Source organism: Neomonachus schauinslandi, chromosome 13, assembly GCF_002201575.2.
Source record: "Neomonachus schauinslandi chromosome 13, ASM220157v2, whole genome shotgun sequence".
Lineage (NCBI taxonomy): Eukaryota > Metazoa > Chordata > Mammalia > Carnivora > Phocidae > Neomonachus > Neomonachus schauinslandi.
This window is the reverse complement of record NC_058415.1, coordinates 47,917,676-47,940,803: the sequence shown is the minus strand read 5'-3', so window position 1 is coordinate 47,940,803 and position 23,128 is coordinate 47,917,676. Positions and strand designations below refer to the sequence as shown.

The 23,128-nt window shown below is 38.4% G+C and overlaps 1 protein-coding gene across 7 annotated transcripts in view; it reads left to right on the top strand.

Moving 5' to 3' along the window:
• ELAVL2 (ELAV like RNA binding protein 2) overlaps positions 1 to 16,616 on the top strand; it is a 68,048-nt gene extending 51,432 nt beyond the window's left edge. For 2 of the 7 annotated variants that reach the window (XM_021681022.1, XM_021681020.1), the window contains exons 4-7: positions 3,341 to 3,494; positions 7,177 to 7,402; positions 15,246 to 15,284; positions 15,887 to 16,616. In XM_021681022.1, the coding sequence (XP_021536697.1) occupies positions 3,341 to 3,494; positions 7,177 to 7,402; positions 15,246 to 15,284; positions 15,887 to 16,214 (747 nt within the window). In that variant the 3' untranslated portion in view covers positions 16,215 to 16,616. Of the gene's footprint in view, positions 1 to 3,340; positions 3,495 to 7,176; positions 7,403 to 15,245; positions 15,287 to 15,858 lie in introns of all 7 variants that reach the window. The other 5 variants (XM_021681021.1, XM_021681019.1, XM_021681026.1 and 2 more) reach the window with 4 other exon arrangements.
• The last annotated feature ends 6,512 nt before the right edge of the window (positions 16,617 to 23,128 follow it).

The following is a 23,128-nucleotide window of genomic DNA, read 5'->3' as shown; positions in this document are numbered from 1 at the left end:
CTGTTTGAAAATGCTTTTGCACATGATGAAGTCTCGTAAGTCCCTAAGTGTAAATTAAATGGAAACATTATTTGTTACTACCGTGAGTTTATATGCAGTGTAGTCACCTCTGTCCTGTCTATGGTGATGGGAACCAGTTCCTGACGAAGTTACTGAAAAATACTCTTGAGGAGGCTTATTATTGGTTCTTGGAGCCCTTTTAACGTGGTTGCATTCTAAAAACGTACCCAGGATTTGTTTTAATCAGGTATGGTAGGATGTGCAGACATGGAAATGATTGTTATGAAGAAAGAAGTTTATAGTTACAGATCTTTAGAAACAGGGGGTGCAACATGACATGTAGGGCCACATGGGGAAGCATCAGGGATGGTCAGGAGGCAGAGAGGAGGGCAGAGCATGGCCCAGAGCTTTTATTGGAGTTCCTAGTGGGAAGTAAAGGGCGAGGCAGAGTAGGTGTGCTGAGTGAGTTTAGCATTGGTTAGTTTGAGTAATTTTGGAGGACTCTAGCCTGGTGGGGGGTAGGGGTTCCTAGTTGTCAGGCATCTGGCTCTGGGGTTAGGACAGGGGGAATAGGCTTGGTGTGTGAGAATTTGATAAAGGAGTTATGGGTGTGGGCTCTGGATTGGTAGTTTATAAATCAAAGGCATGCTCACAGGGGAGTCATTTACTTCTCCCAGGAAGTAGCTATCCCTGGGAGGGGCAGTCTCTCCAGGATCAAGGCCCCAGATGCTAGAGCATCAAGAATACAGAAAATAAAATATTGTCAGTACAGGCTGAGAATTAAAGAAGCAATGTGAACTCAAGACCAGATGTTGAAGAAAAAAAAAAGCAGATAACATAACTGACCCAAGTATGTTTTCAAAGCTTTTATATAAGCACTAAATATAAACCCGTTTTCCTAAATATATTTTAGGATAACTTTTAAAACACTCCACCCACACTCTTCTGAAATGCACAGAGCAGTAAATGTCACTGCATGAGTAAATTATTCTGGAACACAGTAATGGACTCAGGTTACTCTCAACTTTAATGGTCTGTGTCTTTACCTATATTCTCAGATGCATGGAGAAGTAAATAATATTTATAGTCACCTAGGTTTTTAGGTTCTGTGCTAAGAATTTTATGTAGATTAGAAATTATTTTATTAATCCTAATAACTATACAAAGAAGGTCCAGTTATGTGATAATAGACTTACATAATTTATGCAAGTCCACCGAGCCTTTAATGACTTGCACATAGTTTTGAGCCCAGGCATACTGGTTAGAGAGCTGTCCCCTATAACTACATTATACTACTTCATGCCTTGCTTGAGCCCATGCTTCATCAGCTCTTGGAAGGGAGCCTCCCAGCTTAACTTTGAGAATATGCAGATGCTGACTCCCTTGCCCGTGGGAAGTGGCTCTTCCTAAAGGGAACTCTTCAGTCACATGATCTGGAGCAGACCAACAGCTGACTTGCTGAGAGCTCCCTGCACTGAAAGCAAGAGTTTAAGTGGTGGGATTTTTAGCTTACCCTGATAATTGAGAATTGTGCTTTAGAAAAGAAACTGGGTATTCATTTTTTCATACCGCTGAGTCCATGTGTAGTTCATTTGCTTTGTTTTTTCAGTTAATAGCAGTCCCAAGACTAGATTCCACTTGAATTATTTTGGTGATCACTTGGAATTTTCCTTCATTTCTTACTTTTAACATTTAAGTTCCCCAGTCTTCATTCTTCTTAAGTGTTTAGGTGTAGAGAAAAAGCACATGTGAATAGTTATCTATGCTCTCTACCACTATTCTAAATTCCTTGTGTTTGTAGGATGAGACAGTGCTCACTTGACTTCAGATACAGTCTTTGGACCAATAGGTGTATTTTCACTAGTTAATGAGCAAATTTGTTGAATAAAGGATAAGAATATTAAATGTTAACACTAGCAGGGCAGGGATGAAAGATAGCAAGACTTTTATAAAGCAGTATAAAACCTCACTTTTTTTCTTTCCCCCTGAAAAGCCAAAAATAAAAAGGTGATAACACTGTGGACATAATTTAAACCATTGGGAAAATATTTGAAAATACCAAAAGCTTGTTTAAATTGAAAAGATGGTTTTTTGTTGTTGTTGTTGTTTTTGTAATGAACAATGGACTAGATTAAAGGTGGATACTAATAGATAAAAGTAGCAAGCAGAAGTTATCATGTTATGGTACCTGAATAATCAATCTGAGTAGACCCACTGGCCATTTTTATGAATGATCTGAAAGATGGGGGCTGTATTGTGCAGTTCTTGCAGTTAGATAGTCCAGGAAAGCTTAGAATTAAACCAGAGAGAATGTGGTCAGGAGTAGCACATGAGACTTAGAGCTATCTGAAAATTGGCAGAGATAGATGTAAGCAAAGAGCTGTCGATTATAATTTGGGCAAGCTCTTGATGACTGCATGAACTGTCCCTTAAATCCTCTGGTCTCGCAAGCTGGTATGGACCCACAGGATCAGTGGGGTATTAGATGGGTTTTACTCAGCAAATATTCAAGCATCTATCACATGCCAAGATATTGAGGATAACCATGATAAGAGAGAGAGATGTAGTTCCTTAGAGCTTACGTGAAGAATGTTGATTACAAATAAATACAGGCAGACTTATTTTGTCTTCCATCCTTCTAGAATTTTGGACACTATTTCTTAAAGAGAGGAAGCATTTTGAAAGGATACATAAAATGGTAGGTAGAGCCAATAAAGGAACTCAAGACCTTTTGGAAAAATCAATGTTACAGCGACTTGTAGACAAGAAGACAAAAAGCAAAGAATAACAAGGGATCTAGCTCTTTCACATACTTAAATTTCTGGGAGTTTAGGGATGATAGAAAGTTATTTTGGCAATGAATCTAAAAGGCGTACTTATGGATAATAGGGTGACTTTTTAGAAACTTTGTACCACCACCTGCAGAGATGGGAGAGGCTCAAAAACAGGTCACAAGAATGTGTTGGATGAATTGAGAGTCCTTAAGCTTAATTATTCGATTGAGCCTACATTCCTGGTTTAGGGGGTTGGCCCCACTGAGGACAGCCTATTACCATGAGTAGTACTGTGCTCTGTGATTTGTTTTGAAAACCTGCAAACCTAGGGATAAATACTCTTATCTTTTCTTCTCCCCCCCCCCCCCCCCCGGAGGGAGTGGCATTTCCCATTTGTTGAGCATTTTCTCCAGAAATGAGTAAAACTGTTAACACTGGACCTGCTTTAACTTCACTGTTACGTTCTCTGTATGGAAAAGCTGCTGACTAACTTTAGACAGTCCTTGAGTTTCTGAAGGGAGGGAACTGAGTGTGCGTGAATGCTTAACTTCATTTTCCTTTCCTAGGTTTCCTACGCTCGCCCAAGTTCAGCTTCTATCAGAGATGCGAATTTGTACGTCAGCGGACTTCCGAAAACAATGACCCAGAAGGAGTTGGAGCAGCTCTTTTCACAGTATGGCCGCATCATTACTTCTCGTATTCTTGTTGACCAGGTCACTGGTAAGTAAGCAGCTGCCCTACACAATCTTTTACATTTTCTGAGTGGCAGATTGTGAAATAGTCTGCCTTTCCATACAGCAGTCTTGCCTCTGGTACACATCAAAGGTATATGTGGACCAGAAAATGCAATTTTCTGCTGGAATTGTTCATAAATATGCATGGATAAAAATAGATTGTGGAGTGGAGTGAGCGAGCTTGAGTCATTTCCACCCCGAAGAGGCAGGTTCGAAGTCTGTTTTATGGCATGTAATAAATTTGTAGGTGATATAATCCTCATTTACAAGCTGCCGCGTGAAGAAAGCCCCTATCCTCCTCATAAAGTACTCCTCCTAAAAACAGTCGTATTTTTTTGTAAAAAGCATAGTTTAATGCAGCAGTATGTACCTTGTTCTCTAAGGGAGGATGACACTGTGTCCACACTAGCGTTCAGGCTGGTTTCCAGGTCCATGCTGTATCAGATGGGCATGTGTAAGAGTTTGACATTTTGAATGTTAAAAATGTATTTTATGCCTGGTATAACTTTTGACCAAACCGAAATGAGGAGACTGATAGGTTTTTATTAAAACTTTTGTAAGGGAGCTCTTCTGCCAAAGCTTTTAAAGAAAAGCTAGCAGTAAAGATTTGATTATGGATTTTAAAGAATAAATTATAATTTTCTACTATAAAAACAATGTGTATTCTTTTTAAAAACATATTGAAAACAGAGAAACATGGTAAGGAGGGGAAAATTAAGTAGTGCCATATACTCAAGCAGTCACATTAAGATTTTGTGAGTTTTGGGGAAAACATTATGATAGAGTTTCCTCTTTAATTTTCTTTGTTTCTTCCTTTTCTTTCCTCTCACTTTCCCTGTTTTCTTTCTCCTTTTTCTCTGTCTCTTCTAATACCACCCGAGGAGATTGTATCATCGTGTATTACAATGTCTGTTTTCTTTCTAAAGGAAGCAGTGGATAATCTCTTAAATCCTTTGTATTTCTGTGGGTCTGTTATTTCTCTTCTTTCATTTCTGATTTTGAGTCCTCTCTCTTTTTTGTGTTGATGTATCTGGCTAGAGGTTTATCAGTTTTGTTGATCCTTTCAAAGAAGCAGCTCCTGGTCTCACTGATCTGTTGTCTTTTTAGATTCTACATCATTTTTTTCTCCTCTAATCTTAAAAAAAAAAAAAAAAGGATGCAGTAGATTAACTACAGAATAAAATCAGGCCAAGTTTTTAATTCAAGTGAAGATCTGAGTTTGAACAGAAGCAGCCCGTGTTCTGCTCCCCTGTGCTGTTAACTGGCTTCATACATAAGAAGCATCCTCCTTAGAGTTCTGGGTAGAGAGATATTATGTACATGCTTGGGAGAATGGCCTATAGGTTTTGCTGTATGAAGAAAATTTTGTCTGGGGAAGGAATATAAAAAATACGGTCTTTTCATCATAGCTGCATTTTAGAATCTTCCTTGTACATTCTGTATCACACTGCTGTATCACACAGACTGCTAGTTGGTTAAATAGAAGAAATCCAGGTCTAGCAATCCAGGTAAATTTGCTTAAAGCAATAGAAATGCCCTTTTTTTTTGGTTCATATCATTCATGCTTTTTAATTCATAATTCTTAATGAAAACCTGGTGAGTGGAGAGTAGATTTCACTTCTGTTACCGAAGTCCCATCTCTTTAACTCTGAAGGTGGGCACTGTACCAAGCCTTTGGGTTATTCTTTTTTTTTTTTTTAAGATTTATTTCAGAGAGAGAGAGTGAGAGTGTGCACTCACAAGTGGGTAGAGGGGCAGAGGGAGAGGATCTCAAGCAGACTCCCCACGGAGCGCCAAGCCAGACTTTGGGCTCCATCTCACAACCCATGAGATCATGACCTGAGCCGAAACTTAGAATCAGATGCTTAACCGACTGAGCCAGCCAGGTGCCCCCACTTTGGGTTATTCTGATGCATGCTCAAGTTAGAGGACCTCAGGTTTAGGTGACTCTGTGTGGAGGCTATTGCATTTCTAATCTAATGCTTTCCTCATGGAATAGTTAAGCTCTAAGGGTTATTCTTCATGTTAGTGGATAGCTAAAAGAATACAAGGGGCGCCTGGGTGGCTCAGTTGGTTAAGCGACTGCCTTCGGCTCAGGTCATGATCCTGGAATCCCGGGATCGAGTCCCGCATCGGGCTCCTTGCTCAGCGGGGGGTCTGCTTCTCCCTCTGACCCTCTTCCCTCTCATGCTCTCTCTCTCTGTCTCATTCTCTCTCTCAAATAAATAAATAAAATCTTTTAAAAAAAATAAAAGAATACATTTACTGTCATTTCACCATTTTATCTTTACTCTTTATACTTAACGACTTTCAAGGTGAAATTATTCACTTTACCTGAAATGGAAAAGAAAACCCTGCAATTTTGCTATTCAGCCATCAGGTGGTGATAGTGTACAGCTGATAAAACTTAAATAGGAAAGGAAAAGTGGTATGGGCTGAGATAAGTGTATATGGAAGAAATGCCTCTCCACCTTAGAATAAAATTCTAAGCCATTGGACTTACACAGTGTTAATTATAAAGCAAGTAGGACTTCATTCCTTTTTAAAGTTCCTATAAATCATGATGGTCTAGTACATTTTCTCAGCCTGTCTTTCTCAATAACCTTTCGTTCTATTCTTCATTGACATACTCTGAACCATCTAGACTTTTCTAGCTACTAGTCCCAAGCTAGTACAGCTAGTGCCAATTTGCTTGCCAAGAAAGCATTTCCCTACACCTGTTTATCTCTGGATGGCCAGCTGTGGCCACCTCAGCTGGCCCAGTAAAGCTAATTAAATGGAATGGGTTGGGTTTTTCTCTGCCATTTTTCAAAAGCTGGACCGGTATTTGGCCATCCCTCTGCTTTCCTATTCTTGTCTCTCAGAGTGGGGAGAGCATGAGACAGAGAATGGCATTTCCATAGGACCAATACTCCTAAAGCCAGAAAGCTTTGAGGCTTTATTTCTGTTTTCTTTATTTTAAAAATGTAGGTCCTCTTCTATCCCTTTTTCTCCATATAATATTATTTCTCTCATAAAGTATAACTAGTTAAAATCAGTGGGGGGAGTTTCAGGGAACTGGAAAAGCCTCTTCAGACATTTTTTCTTAGCGGGCCAGTATCCTGTGTAATATTACTAAGTAGAACTTTATTATTAAAAAATTTAGCTGAAATATCTTTCAACCACTGTGATGTGTTTTTAGCATAGCTTTTTAGCATTTTTAGCAAGTGCCTGGTTCTGTTCTCCTCGTTACAAGAGAGGAAGCTCCTGTGCCCTTCATTTCTGAGCTGCTTATCCAATACTGTAATTTGAGAAATAGAAATCAGGCATGCTGTTGTTGACATTATTAAAGACAAGAGAGTATATGCAGAGAGAGAAGGCGGCAGGTAGGGAGAGCATGGACATATTTGCCTGCTTTCTGTTTGTCTGGGCTTATTGGTAGGTATGTAATAATGGGTATTCAGATTGTATAGATGACTTCATGCATTAAAAAAAATACAAAATTGTGATTCTAGACTGACTTGCTACTAAGGTAAGGTAAAACTTTCCTCCTCCTGTGATTTTGTGGTGGATGTTACATGTGGGTGAAAACATGTTTTGAGAAGGAAAAATTAATTTATCCTTTCTTCTCTCCCTCCCTTCTCCTTCTGCTTCCTCTTTCCCAAATCCTTACCCAAATCTACCAATAGGCATATCAAGGGGTGTAGGGTTTATTCGATTTGACAAGCGGATTGAAGCGGAAGAAGCTATCAAAGGCCTAAATGGCCAGAAACCTCCTGGTGCCACAGAGCCAATCACTGTAAAGTTTGCTAATAATCCAAGCCAAAAAACCAATCAGGCCATCCTTTCCCAGCTGTACCAGTCTCCAAACAGAAGGTATCCAGGACCACTAGCTCAGCAGGCACAGCGTTTTAGGTAAGTATGGTCTGGTTCTTATGCCCAGCTACTACACTCAGAACTCTCAGGTTCACTGCGCAATACTTTTGTTGACAGGATTCTGGTTTGCTCTTACTGTTGGTGGTGTTCTTTCTCTTTTTCTTACGGGCACAGAGTAAACCTCTTTGGGGTGTAGTGTGTTTTGCTAATGTTGAAGGTGGTAACGAAAAAGGACAATAAGCTATAGCGGTCGTTCTCAAATGGGGAGTCATTTTGCCCCTCAGGACATTTGGCAGCATCTGGAGACATTTATGTGGGCACAACTTGGGTGCGGGTGCTCCTGGAATCTACTGGGTAGAGGTCAGGGATGCTGCTGAACATCCTATAGTGTAGTATAACCCCCAACAGCAGCAAATCATCTAACCCCAAACATCAATAGTGCGAGGCTAAGAAACCCTGACCTATGGAATGCTGGTTTCTGTTTCCAGTGCTTCTGATTTCCCCTTTCTAGTTTTTTTTCTTGGTAAGATTTTATTCTCGTATTTTAGCTTTTAGGTCAAGCTCTTTCAGTTATTTTGTTTTCTAATATGTACATCACTAAGGAGATACAACCTATGTGAAAACATTAAGTTTCTACAAATGGATCCCTTTCCCCTTTTAAAATTTTTATTTCCTGTATTTTAGGAGTTGGCAAACCTCCTCTATAAAGGGCTGGATAATAAATATTTTAGGCTTTGGGGGTCATAGTCTCTGTAGCATATAGATCCTTTTTTTAAATAGCTCTTTAAAAATATAAAAGCCAATCTTCACTCCTGGGCTATACAGAAACAGATGGCAGTGTGGATTTGGCCTGTGGGTGGTAGTTTTCAGACCCCTGTATAGTCCGTAGAATGACTATGCATCTTCAGCCCAAAGAAGACATTCTATCTTGTAGACAAGCATAAATATTTCAGTTTTTCAAGTTTTAATTTAAACCTGGGATAACAATCAAATCAAGAGTCATTTTAATCTGCATGTGAGAACAGTGACTTTAAAACATTAAACACAGCACAAAGAACTTCTGGTTTCATAAGCAAAGCCACCCAGTTTTTTTTTCAAGAACATTTTTTAATATCCTTTTGGCCATATGATATACTGCAGCCATAATTCCATCTAACCCCATACTAATATATATATTTTTTAAATCCCAAGTGCATTATCAGTTTTCTTTCATTCCTTGCAGGGGCAGAATAGTTAATAACCAAAAATAGGATCACAAATGTAACTTAATGAGGAGTTAAGTTTTTGAGCTTAAATCACATGCCTTTTTTCATGGGGGTATTAATAGAGTGTTAAAGAGTGGAGATAAAATCAGTCAGATACCTGCTTTTAAAAAAATACTCAGCTGTGTCACCTGAGGTGTGAGAAAGAAATTCGCCATAAACACTGTGTTCAGTTCCTACTTAGGCTAGCTTTTGCCCTGGCAGAAAAGGTGGTGCTGTCAAAAGGATCCATTTGAAACTAGATGACTGGGTTACCCAGTTGGTTGAGCCTGTGTTCACTCTCTGCTTTAAACTTTGCGATGTTGAAAAAAAACAAAACAAAAACAACACACTGTCAGGAAACACTGCTCCCTTTGACTATGGTGGGTGGTCGAGGCCATGGCTGTAGGGGGAGAGATGCATTGGAGCAACTTGATACTTGCCCTTGTGGAGAAAAATCTTAAAAAAAACCGTTTGTTTTTGTTTGTTTTTTTAGCTCTGCCTGTAGGTTTCCTGCGTGGCATCTTAAAGTGAATAATATTTTCTGCAAATTTTGCAGACTTGAACGAATTTTAGAGGTGTTTCCTGGACAGCCTCTTCAGTTAACTTCAGAACTCCTTGGGGTCTAGAAAAGAGTTTTGAGCTTACATAGAGGGAGGTTCTTTGAGACTTACTGGCTGATTTCATCCCCGTGAAAATATAAAATGTTTGATGTTAATAGAGAGCTGTGTTCGTTTTGAATTGTTGGTTATTTCTGGTGTTTTCCATTGTAAGCTCTGGTTTCATTTTATGGTGGTTATTAAGTAAAATTGTGTTCTGAGAGTCAAGACTGTAATGATGAGGAAGATCAGACCAAAAGTCTGAGGTGGCAGGATCTGCAGGAGAATGCCTGATCATTGAAATGGTGAGGCGGGGCACCTGGGTGGCTCAGTTGGTTAAGCGACTGCCTTCGGCTCAGGTCATGATCCTGGAGTCCGGGGATGGAGTCCCGCATCGGGCTCCCTGCTCAGCAGGGAGTCTGCTTCTCCCTCTGACCCTCCCCCCTCTCATGCTCTCTCTATCTCATTCTCTCTCTCAAATAAATAAATAAAATCTTAAAAAAAAAAAAAAAATGGTGAGGCACGCAGGGGACTCCCAGACAGGCTGGTAACCGCGGTGTCTGCACACAGCCCCACCCAGCCCACTCCCTGCATGCTCCGTGCTGCTTACTTGTGGGTTGGGAAAGCTTTCCAGGATGTTCTGATGGTCAAATTTAATATCTTTCTAAATATCTTTCTGCTCATCCTTTGCTTTTATCTTTCTGTCCCATATGTTATTAACTTGAAATTCTTCCTTTCCTTGACTCCTAGAAAAAGAAATTCTGAAAACAAGGGAATAAGAATTGTCTGTTGTAAGGGAGACTCGGTTTCAGAAAATGGAGAAGATTTTTATTGTCCTTTCAAATTCCTGACTCTCATCTCTGCCGCCCTCTGTTCCTTCCTTTCATACTCTCTGTATAGATAATAAGTAATGCACTAGTCTTTGAGCTCAGTGAAAGTGCTTGGTCTAGACTCAGTTTTAGAAGAAATTGGGAGCCTTTATTCCTAGAGTTCAGGTTTAACCTGATAAATGTTTGGTTGCTTTTAATACTTTAAAAACTTGGTTGTCATGACCTTCATTCCCTCCTCTTCTGTTGAATTAAGGTTGAATCTTCTTTCTCTTCATAAAGACCGTTGAATTAAGGACTTGCTTGTTTTTTTTGGTATTTTGTTCTTCTCTCATTCAAGTCTAGATCATTACAGAAATATTACAGAAATATTTTGTCCCTAACATCTGTGTCCTAATGCTCTAGCCTTCAGTTTGTCACCTTCCAGCAGACACTTAGAACATTTCTCATTGTGTTTTTTATGTTGTCATAGTACCTTGGGAGTTGAAAGAGATTGGAGAATACAAGTTATAAGTATTATAAGTATTATAATAATAGTAAAGGATATTTTTAATATTCATGAAATGACCTTTTAAGGTCAAAAAAAAAGTAAAACCCATGCAGTAACGTTTAAGTTCAAAAGTGGGCTTGTGAAGTTTATGATGCAGTCAACCCATATGAATAGAGAATTATCTTTTAACATGAGCACAGCTGATCTTGTATGCTTACTTAATTGACTACAGTTTTCAAAATAAAACCATCCTTATTTATTTGGATGGATAGTATAATTCAAGCCTTAAGTATATTTCTGGGACACGGTGTCAGAATTAAGCTTTCAGCCAAATTTTTCATCTCTCTTCTTGTGGAGCAGCTTTAATTTTATTGATTGTGATCTAGTCTGATGGCCTATGTGCCTACTTCTGTAAGCCTTTATGCATTTTTAAAGGAGCCTTTTAAATCCGTGCTTGTGTTGCGTTGAAGGCATGTGCTGGTTGCTAGTATCATAATTTCCTTTTGGAATAAACTGGTATCAGTCTTCCTGAATAATTCTTTTCTCCTAGAGGTTAGATGACACCATCTAATGGGAAAAGGGGTAAGTTGATGATCTTGTGGTTTGACTTCAAAGCACATTTTGGCCAGTGCTTTGGAGAGGTTTTGAGAACCATTATTTGTAGAGTTTGAGTTGCACTTTGTTACCCATTAGTAAATCTCTCTTTATATTTTTATTTTTGACTTGAATTGACTTCACATTTCCCCTTCTACTTGTGTGTGGGCCTCCCCATAACCCGTCAGCTAAATTTCTTGGAAACTAAGTAGGTGTTTTCTTTTTGTACACCTCTAACTTTGAAATGGGAATACTCTACCTAATATATGGTTCTATTCAAAATATTGCCTAGTCTGAGTTGTATTCCTGTTGAGAGGAAAAGTTTATATACAGTATCCCCAGTATATATTTTTTCATAAATTATATGAACATGGGCTTGTACTAGTACATTTGTGAACTCATAAACCCTAATCAAACATAGAAAATACATATAAAGATGGAAGAAACAATATTTTAATGTCTTATTATCATGCTGACTGACTTTTCATTTATCCAGTATCTTAATAAATCCTATATCTTTAAAACGAGATTCATAAAATTATCTTTGGTAATTTTGAACTTCATGTTGGATTATCTTGTGTCTAACCTCATAGCAGACTTTGTACTAGGAAGAGGAGAATTAATCAGAAATAGTCCGCTCTCTCCCTGTTTTTGTTTACTTGGGCTGCTTTTACTTGTGTCGTCCTGACTCTGACTCTGATGATTTTTATAGAAATCTTTGTGAAGCTACCTCTTCTTGGAGGATTATTTTAATTAAAGCTAGGTTTCCCTATCTAATGCTCCATATCCACTTCATGTATTATTTGTAAAGTGGATTATATCCAAGCTACAGAATAGGGGAAGAGTGTCACTGTCCCTTGATGGACTGCTCAGTCTTACCTCTGAAAGTAAGCAATGCATGGGGACTGAGTGAGGGTACTGGGTGCAGTGCATCCATTAAAGTTGAGTAAAGAATATTTTTAAAGTTAAAAGTATCTTTTAATGGGCTCTTTTCTTGCCACACTGTAGTACGTCATCATTCACACCCCCCCTGGATCATTCTGGACACTACTAACTTGATCTCCATTAAATATTGGCTTCTATTTTTAAATGACCACATATAAAAGATGACTGTCCTCGAGCTCTGGACACACCCAGCAAAGATGTATAATTCTGGAGAATAATAGTGGTCCTATGTCTGAGCGAACTGTAAACTAAGCAGTTACAAGAGAAGATGCTTAGTTTACAGTTTTCCAGCTGCTAGAAGATTTGGGTTGCATAGTGTCCATGTGGAGCACCCACTGCTCTCTTACAGCTCCCATGAGAAGCATGAGTGTGTGGCGCCAAGAGAGCAGGGAAAACTACCAGGTCCACCTGCATGCAGGCTGGAGTTTTCGGCCTTGCCTACGTCCTATTTCTTAGGTCCCATGCTCCTCCTGGCTCTCCTTGTTAATGGAGGATGTGGGAGAGAGGAAGGAGGGTGGAAGGAGATGCTGGTGTATGTGGGGGGGATGGTGTTTAGACAGATAACTTGGCTTAAGTTCCAGAAGACTGAATTTTTTCTGAAAATGGGTACTGAGGAAAGAAATCCATGGGCAGGATCATAGTGTATCATAGGATTTCATAGGTGGGGCACATAGGAGGCCCACTGAGAGAGTCCTCAGAGATCCTAGTATAAATGTCCTAGGCCTCCTGCCTAGAGGGTCCTTGGATGAAGAATGGTGAATGAGATGTCTCTCTCCCTAACACACGTAATTCACTTCTGGGGCAGTTTTAGTTTCCTGTCTTGAAAATACTGAAAACTTGATTAGGAGATCCAATCTCTGGACTTTCAGTTGGTAGAGTAAGATGATGGTGGCAAAGTAGGACACCCCCTACCTGGGCAGAGATGGTGTAATTCTATTTTGAGTGAATCAATAAGGTGTCTCTGTGTCTGGGCCCTTCAGCACTTAGGGAAGAGACTTCAGTTGCCATTCTTTTCTACAGGTATCATATGCCAAATGCATTCTTTATTGATCATTCCAGTCATTGTATGAAATTATCTGTATCAGATTATGTTATGGTTGGTGATATACTAAGTTGTATGCATCTTTATTTCTGGTATTTGTGGCCTTTCTTTTGGCGTATTAGAGGCATGACATCTTTGACTTAACGCCTCTGCAGAAAACCAAGCCCTCCCACCTGTGTACTTTTTCCACATACATGCTTTCTCCTTGCATGTACAAACAGGCTCCCCAACCAGCCCTCCTGATAGTTTTCATTCTGGATTAAGTAGTTAAGGATAGTATTTGTAACCATATTGCTTTATTTGTCAACAGATAGTTATTATAAACTTGCAGTGATCCAGGCCTGTGCTTTATGCTTAGTGGCACAATGGGGAATAAACATGTCCCTGCTTCTGAGAGGGTGTTGGGACAGGACAGACACACACAGATGAGGATCCTTTGTCACTGTGATTTGTTCTGTTTCCTTGCACTTTGCATTTTATCAGCTCAGTTATTTCTTTCCATTTTTGCAAAACACACAAAATGCCCAGAGGTGATTATTGTGGATAGGAATGTGTGAAGATTCTTTTTCCAATTCTAAAAAACCAGAAAGAGATGTTTTTTGGCTTTTATAAAACTAGAAGCGATTGAAGCAATTGTTCTCTCATGTGTGCCCTAACCTCATTTGAGGCCGCAGGTTAGACAGTAACATTGAGGTGTTTTTCAGACGTACCTTTCATAGGTGTTAAAGAAAAAAACTGTTCCCCCTGCCTCAGGGTCTCACTTGGAGAGTGCTGAACATTGTGGCAGTTGAGGTAGGTTCCGTCTACCATAAGCTATGCCCACCTCCTCTAAACACATGTAATTAATTGGTACACATTATGGAAATTTGGAACATCAGCATGGTCTCTTTGAAACTGACCAAGCAAGAAGAATCAAGTATTATAAAATCAACTTAATTTTTGAAATAGGAAAAGAGTTTTAAAGAGTACCTACACACCCGCAACTACTTTGTTTTAAAAATTTTAAGAGAAGCTCAAGTTGGTTTGTTTCTACCTGGCTTCTTAGACCTTGAGTAGAGCTACACTTCCTGTAGCGTAGTCAAAATAAGCATCAGTCGCTGGGTCTGACCTTTTTGCCCTGTTGCTCACTGAAGCAATGAGTCTGTTGTCTTTCTCTGCACCTTAATTGAGCACACGGAGAAATGGCAGATTGAGCTAATACGGTCTGTAAGGTTCTTTCTACCTGTAATACACCATTTTGTAAGAAAAGAAAGTCTTTTGGAGTTGAGAGGTTGAAGGGAAATTTATGGAATGTTGGTGTCACTGTTTACTAGCCCTATGGTCTTTGGCAAGTCAATCGGTGTGCCTTGGTATACACAGGAGTCAATGGAGTTATAAAATTTAATGTTAAAAAACAAAATTCAGCTGAGTAAATTTGAGCATCAAATTGGCTTTATTCTACAATTCATGAATCAGGCAGCGTTTCACCTAGCAAATAGAAAGGAGCTCCAAGGATCTGTACAAAATGGAAGGCTTTTACAGGCAGAAGGGAGCAGGAAAAGGGACATTTCTAACAAAGAGTGGATTGTTTCAGGCAAGGTCATGAGGGTCACCTTCCTTTGGGGGAAAGGTGTGGGGGTCACTAGAGCTGACCAGGTAATTCCAGCTTGATTGTTAAAGTTTGTATTCTTGAACTTACTATTAGCTTAGATATGAAGTCTTGGTTTGCTGACATGGGGCTCAGCACAGGTAACTCCATTTGAGGCCTGTTTTCTTTCTTTCTTCTTTTTTGTAACAGTAGTATAAAGTACATGTAGGTGCATGTGGAGCACTTAGAATTTACCTGGTAATAGAAGAGAATCCAAAGGTGAACTGTTGCAGAGCCTCCACATTTCCTCTCTGAAAGGTGTCCTCAAATGACCACTTACATTTTGCCTGTATGGTTCTGATCACTGTAGGGATAAACTGTATCCATTGGAAGAACTAGTGTCTTAGGGAAGTGGGTACCCATTCTTTCAGGAATGTGAAAAGACCCAAAGTTTTGAGAGTTCACATAGAATTAACATACAGATACTCCCCTTGGAAGATGGCAGTAACAAACCCAGCTTTCTTGAACATCAAGGGGAAAATTAAAAACTGAAGTTTGCTAAATATATGTTTTGCAGGTTGGACAATCTGCTCAATATGGCTTATGGAGTAAAGAGGTAATGATAGAGGTTCATGATACTCATAATCCCTTCCCATAATTGATTAGTTTCTTTGATTTTGGGAGTGACACCCTTCATGAGTTTGTGTTGTTTTCTTTTGCATGTACAATCTAATGAAAAGTTGTTTTTTTGAAGCACGGTTGATTCGAGTATTTTTATACCACTGGATGCCACCTGGTCTTTAAAAACCCCATTATTTGTTTTATATTGCATTGCGACGTTATAGCATGTGTACGTATGTGTTGGTACCCCTTCCCCCTAGTCCTGCTTAATCCATGAAACCACTTCTAAATATATTCTAAATATATTTCTATTGTGGATCATATTACTCAATACAGCATATAATGACCATTTCATAATTTATTAATACCTTGTCAGTATAGCATGTCACTGCAAGCCACACGCAGACCTTGGTTGAAACATCAGATAGTTGTATGTATCTGTTGGAGGGGAAGGGATTACTGAAACTCTTGGGATGGGAGGGGAAAAGAAATACGTCCATTGCTGTAACCAACCTCTGTTTCTATTTGTGTGTGTGTGTGTGTGTTGTGTGTGTGTGTGTGTGTGTGTGTGTATGTGTTTCCTATTTTGTTTAGTAGGTTTTCTCCAATGACCATTGATGGAATGACCAGTTTGGCTGGAATTAATATCCCTGGGCACCCAGGAACAGGGTGGTGTATTTTTGTGTACAACCTGGCTCCTGACGCAGATGAGAGTATCCTGTGGCAAATGTTTGGGCCTTTTGGAGCTGTCACCAACGTGAAGGTCATCCGTGACTTTAACACCAATAAATGCAAAGGTTTTGGATTTGTGACTATGACAAACTATGATGAGGCTGCCATGGCGATAGCTAGCCTCAATGGATACCGTCTGGGAGACAGAGTACTGCAGGTCTCCTTTAAGACAAACAAAACGCACAAAGCCTAATGAGCTCTTGTCCTCAGTCCATTTATATATGAAAACTATACAACAAAGGCAAGTTAAGAGAAACTTTATACATTAGTAAATGTCTTTGTAAGTCAGTGTTGAGATGGGGATAAAACGACTACTTAGCATCCTAAGAAATATGTGAGATTTTTTATTGCTAGTATTTGAATTAAAACTTCTTAAATATCTTTTATGTTTGAATATGGACAAGAGGTACAGGGTTTTTACCTGTCACATTGCATTCTATTGCCTTCTTTGAAGAAGGTGGACCTTTTAAAGTGTTTCAGCTAAGGGAAGACATTTCTTTTCTTTTTACATAACTGCCTTGAACCTGTGAGTAAATATTGAGGCTTTGTGTTGTAATTCTTCAGTTGGTTGTGTCTTTTTTTCCCCCTTTTATTTCTTTTTCTGATTAGCTTTGTGTTTGGTTTACATTTAAAGCATTGCTGTTATGTCTAAGAAAAGTATTTTGAAGTTTACATTTTTATTTATGAAGTTAAAAACAGTATTTATTTTGTAATTATGATTTGGGTTGGGGAAGGGGGGGGGCTACATTATAAACGCTTATTGTAAGAATACTGGAGAACTTTTCGTAAAGCAGTACCTTGCCAAAGAGATAAGAGCCTCTTTGATGTGGGTTTAAAAAAAGCATCTATTTTTATAAAAAAGAAAATTTGGAGAAACTTTTTACTGGTCCTGGAACAAATATTTTGACTTGAATACTTTGAGAAATCTCTTCATATGACACCTAGTGAGCTTTTAAAATTTACCAGGAAATTTGCAGCGGTTGGAAAATTTAGAAAGATTTATGATGTAGAAAATACTACTTTTGAGATCTTTGTATGAAAGGAGTAGAATCAATGGGGGAAACACTGCTGGTTTCGTTTTTGTAATCACCAGTGGAGTGTCTGATCATCCTGGTTATTATGTGATAGGTGGCTCACATTGATTTGTGATTTTGAAACAAATAAAAAAAATTTACAAAAGAGTATATAAGAGCAGGCAAGAAATTTAAATTACCAAGAGATGGGGGAAAAAAAAATCTGTTCTTCCTAAAGAAATCCCTTCAGATAGAGCTCATGGTGTTTAGTGATGTACTTGCAGTATTGTTTGAAGAATTGTTTTGTCTTAAGGAAAAAAAGATGTTGCACATGATTTGTACTGCAGCAAATCGGCAAAAGTGATCTGAGTTGGATATATTTGAAGGTATTTTGAAAGTTACGTTCAAGGCTAACACCTGAGCTTTGTGTAATGTAAATAAGACCTTGTGTTTATGAACCTTTCAGCTAATTTGATTTTTTTTTTTCCCTTACATGCCAAGTGATGTTCAGGTTTTGAATGTTTTTGTATCAGTTTTTTCCTTTGTAAATGGCATTAACATTGTTACTTGAGGTCTTGCTTAATCACTTTTGTTGTCCTGAGGACTTGAATTTACAGTGCATCAGATTTGTTGCTAATTTTGTCTGTAGATAGTCTAGCTTCAGCTGTTTATGGTGATGCTACATTTTCGTTTATAAATATGTTTGTGGTAAAAAAAAAAAATGAGTATAACCATAGGTTTTGAACAAATTTCCTTACATTTTTCATACAAAAATCATAAATATCTGTATGCTACTGAAATTTAACTTTGTATGATGCTTAAACCACTATTTGGGGAAATAATAAAATAAGTCTTTACCATGTATGAAAGAAATTTTAAAAAATACAAAATATTTTCTGATTAGCATCTAGCTTATAATAAATTTTCAAAAAAGCTGAAGGCAAAAATGCCTTCATCAGGATGCACTGAGAACTATATAGTTACGTCCTGCTTTTTGTATAAACTGAGATGCTCACATGCTTCCCCTTAGAACAGGCAATGTGCTATGCATAACATAGTTGTACATTATCTTTGCGGTTGCGTTGAGTTTTTTTTATTATTTAAAATTGTAGTTATAAAATTTTTCAGTATAGTACAGTACATATACTGTGAGGCGCGTGCTAAAGTGAATAAGCGAGTTTTCATGCTGACCCACTCAATGCTATTCAGAAATCAATTGGCTTAGCACTTTCTCATATCCTTAGGTGCATTTAGATTGTCAGAGTTAACCTTCTGCGTTTAAAAAAAAAAAACTAAAAAAACAAAATACATGTATATACTTAAAAAAAAAAAAAAATAAGGTTTCCCTCATGGGAAAACAGCAGCTACATGCTTCTTTCCTAAACTACTGTAGCAAACCAAGGCATTGATGAGAGGGCATGCAAATTGTGCTTCACTTTACAGTGTTTATCAGAGCACTTAATAAAATGTAAGGCTGGTATTTATTTGAAGTTGTACAGTATGACTTAATTCACATCTGTTGGAATAGAAAATATATTCTGTTGAGTATTTAAGAGGCTGTACATGTTTTCTTTTGTGTTTGGATTCTTTGTACTTTTTCATGTTCAGTACATCAATAAACAAAGTTGAAGGGAAAGAACAGTGTGGTGAGTAGGTCTTTATACACATTTTGGGGGCTCCTGTGCTCAGGCTAATAAACTTACCCTCTTGAGTTAAGAGGTTCTCTCAGAGCTTTAGTTGAAAGCTGTGTTATCTAAAGTAAGAATTCCAGAAGCATGTTAATTTGAAGTAGAATGTGCAAAAAATTTTTTTTGAATGACATTTCTAATAGTTAGCTTTCAAATATTACTTAATGAGTAATTTTTATAGGAATACGTGCTTTCATCTGCTAATTGTAAAGTTTGGGTAATTGGATGCTGACGTCATTCTATTGCTCTGATTTAATAATGAACTTTTTTTTTTTTTTAAACGGGAATTGTCTTCACACATTTACTTGAGCGAAAGAAAAACCAAAGAGAAGGAAGATAACTTATTCTGCTTCTGCCAGCAAGGTTTAATTCACTCGTGGGATTAACTGCTGGTGTGTGAGATTTATTTTTGTTGCCCAAGTGCCAGATTGTCAAGAGACTCTTCTCTGAAATCAGAAACTCCGTTTTCATTCGGTTAAGGCTGATGTGGGTAGCACGTGTCCATGTCAGGAACTGTGCCAATCCTGTGTTGCATATACATGTTCAGTTCTCATTACATATCCTTACCAGATCTGTGGAGGAAGGAAAATACTTCTTGCTGATCCTTTATGCGAAGATTCTACTTGTATAGAACTTAAGAAAATTTGATATAGTGAAGTACTTTTTTTTCTTTTTTTTTTTCTTACAGGGTATACTAAATGGTTTTTTAAAATTTGTATCTGTCAGTTTTTTTTTTTTTTTTGTAAAAAGCCATTCTAAAAGTAATTGTCCTGAATTCACAACTTAGTAGTCAAGAGAGTAGCTGAGTGACAAGACAATTCTTTTTCTTCTAACATGCAATTAATCTCAAATCTCCATACCCCCTTCTTTATTATATGAATTTAATACTCTAATTTTGTGTTATCAGAACATCCTCCCCTCACCTCTCTCCTCTTGCACGCTTACCCGTATTTTGACTGGTTTGCATGTCAGCAGTTCTTTTATATTTGAGCAGATAGTGGAAAAATTCTCAGGAAAGGAGGTTGGTGAGACTACTGGTATATTTGAGAGTTTTTTTTTTTTTTTTTTCCTTAGAATCCTTTCTCCCCTCACACTTGCAAATCATCCTAGAGTATTGCAATTCTGTGTTAGGGTTGCCAACATAAATTTTTTAATCTTAACATCATTTTATGTTATTTTAATCTGATTTGAGTAGAAGTGTTAGCAATTTAGCCTTTCTGTTTAAAAAAAAAAAAAAAAAAAACTAAGCGTCTTACCCTTACTTTATAAGAGGTTCAAAAATGTAGTGGAAGCTTATAACATCCTACTCAGAGGGTTACCTAGAAATAAGAAAATGCATATATTTTAACAGTAAGTATGTTGAAATTTTACTATACTTCCAAAACAGTATGCATATACTTTTTGTCAGGAGAAGATACATTTAAGAGGCATTGGTTTTGATCCTTTGTATCTGTTACCATATCAGAACCTCAAACAGAAGAAAACAGAAGTATTGCTAAAATTGTAACGATTATTGTTGGAAGAGCATTTATAGCTTCAGTCATTGCAGTGAATGGTTCATTTTTCTCTACTATTCTTTGTAGTCTTTCTCTGAAAATTCCCAAAAGTGGGCTCAATTCCCTTTAAGTTGGAAGGATTAAAACATCTATACCATTAATTCAGGCAGCTTGTTGAATATAGGGTCACTGAAATTAACCTCTCCAGAATTCTGGTTTATAGAAATAAACAGAAGCTATTCGGGCTGTTCAACACAGGTTTATTGGTGATCTGTGTACTGTGCGTTGTGTCCCAAGCCTATAAAAATGAGCACAATGCGGCTCTTACCTTTTTGGAAACTGTCACCCAGAAGGGAGGGCAGATAAGCCACGAGGCCAGGACCACAATGTCGTTAAGTGCTGTGAGAGCCCAGAGCAGTTTCAAGCTAACTTGGTGTAGTTTTTACAAGCCCAGTTACAACTTGCAAAAGTGAACCTGCTTTCCCTTCTTGTGGATCTGGCTTTTCCTTTCTTGGATTTGATTATTAACTCATTTGTGTAGTTTTTAATCTGACATTAGTGTCATTTAGTGAATCTTGAAGTGCTGTCATATGCATTAAGTTGCCCATATCCTTTCTGAAGCGAAATAAGTTATTATATACAATAATAATACAATAGTTGGGTTAATGGAAGAATTTGGCCAGATGTTCTTGCCCTCTGTAAACATATAATAAAGGGGTGACAATTTACAAAGCACTAATATGGTAAAATACCCTGAATATCAAAAGTATGCCGACTGGCATTATTCTACTTTGAATTAAGACATGCCACAATCTTAGGGTCTCAAATTCAATATTAACATTACTTTTAGTTTAAGTAACTAAAGATGCAGGTTAAGATGTAGTAGTTAATACTAACCCCCAGAAATACTTAACGGATGTTATGTTTTCAAATACCTCATAGCAACCAAGCATGGACCCCCACAGCGTACAGTGTCTTGAAGGGACAGACAGTAGGGTTTGGTGAAATAAGCTGCTCTGTTCTCACACAGTCTGTCTTGTGCTCAAGAAGATTTGTCCACATCTACAAGTAACTATACAGTAGAAAGAAGATCAAGAGTGGAGTGCTGTGCACAAAGTACATTAAAAAGAAAAGGAGGAAGGGAGTGGTGTGTGTGTGTGTGTGTGTGTTGGAAGGGTAATTTGGGTGGGAATGGGAAGCCACACGGTGGTAGCAATTGAGCTGGGGCATTAAGTGGGATCTGAAAGAGATTGGGGGAGGGAAGTCAATGAGAGAACATTGATCAAAGGCATGTGGGTAAGCTTCTGTCTACTTGTAGTATTTTCTGGGCAATTAAGTCATTCGATATAGATCTTTGAGTTCGTTAAACATTTTTATGTCTGTGACTAGTTAAATCTCAGATGAGTCAGAAATCTGAGTCCATAATGAAATACAAAGTATCTAAACATCAAAACTTTGTTCTTGCTCCTTTGCCCATATTTCTACTGTAACAGGAAAAATACCTGCTATGATAGGTAATATGTGATTTTTGGAGTTGCTAGGCAGGACAGTGCCTTCTTTTAAGGGAGATGTTTATTTGGAGCATTTGTTCAGTGTACGCAAAACAAAAGCAAAAACCCCCACAAAATCTCCCCAGTAATCACCCCAGAACCCTGGACCAATCCATTTCTCAGTGTGTATACCTTTTCAGACTCCATGATTTTATTTTATTTTTTTTTAAAGATTTTATTTATTTATTTGAGAGAGAGAATGAGAGAGAGAGAGCACATGAGAGGGGAGAGGGTCAGAGGGAGAAGCAGGCTCCCTGCCGAGCAGGGAGCCTGATGCGGGACTCGATCCCGGGACTCCAGGATCATGACCTGAGCCGAAGGCAGTCGCTCAACCAACTGAGCCACCCAGGCGCCCTCAGACTCCATAATTTTAGATGGTAAAGTGATCCTTCTATAGTGTTTATACTATTTCTAGGGCCATAGTACCCATTTGACCCTTAACGTTGGACTGCAGTTTATATTTTTCTTAACCCACATTGCTTAAGAATTACATTCCTAGAAGACGAGGGGAACATTGTAAAACCCAGATGTTCCTCAGGTATTTCCAAGATGAGGTTTTAGTTTGACAGCTTTTTACCTTTCTGGGGTTTTTTGGAAGCTCAGTTAATAGCTACACCTTCCCTTTCCATGAAGAACCACAGGAAAGAAAGGCAGACCATTGAAGTGGCCCTTCAAGGGGGGTAGGGCTTGTTTGCTCATTCTGCAGGCCCCTCGGACCTACAGATCGTGGCCAGCCACGTGGCGTCTCTAACTCTGATTTTCACTGTGCACTCCTTCCGAGAATCTTCCTTGGACAGTTTCAGAAGCCACCAGCCCCACCGTGGACTTCTTGCAGATTTGAAGAAACTGGCAACCCCCTTCTGAGGGACCCACCCTTTGGAATGAAGTGCAGTTGGCAAGGTAGCTTTATTCTGTGGATTGCACTGCAGATGCGACAAAGGTGAAGTGACTGTGGTGAGACCGGGGAAGGGAAGGTGGTGACCCATGATACAGGTGATTGGGCTTCCAAAAGAGGCAAAGCTTTTATTTGTTGGATGTGGAAGGAAAAGCAGCTAGTTGGGAAGTACCCTTAAGCACCTCGTTGAAAATAAACCCCCCATATGTTCCCAATCTTTTCCTTTCTCAAAAAAAAAAAAAAAGGTTTTGTGAAGTTGCCAGTTTTAATAATTGCAAGAAATAATGCAGGTTTTCACACCAAAATATTCCCTAGTTACTATCAAAAAGGATAAGTAGCTGTTGCTAAAAATGTTCAAGCCACACATTGCAGTTGCTACTGTATTACTTAAATATTCCTTAGCAGAATTTCGTCTTTTGAGAATGGTTGCTGTTGCGTGTTCTCCATATGTACCCAAATATATAT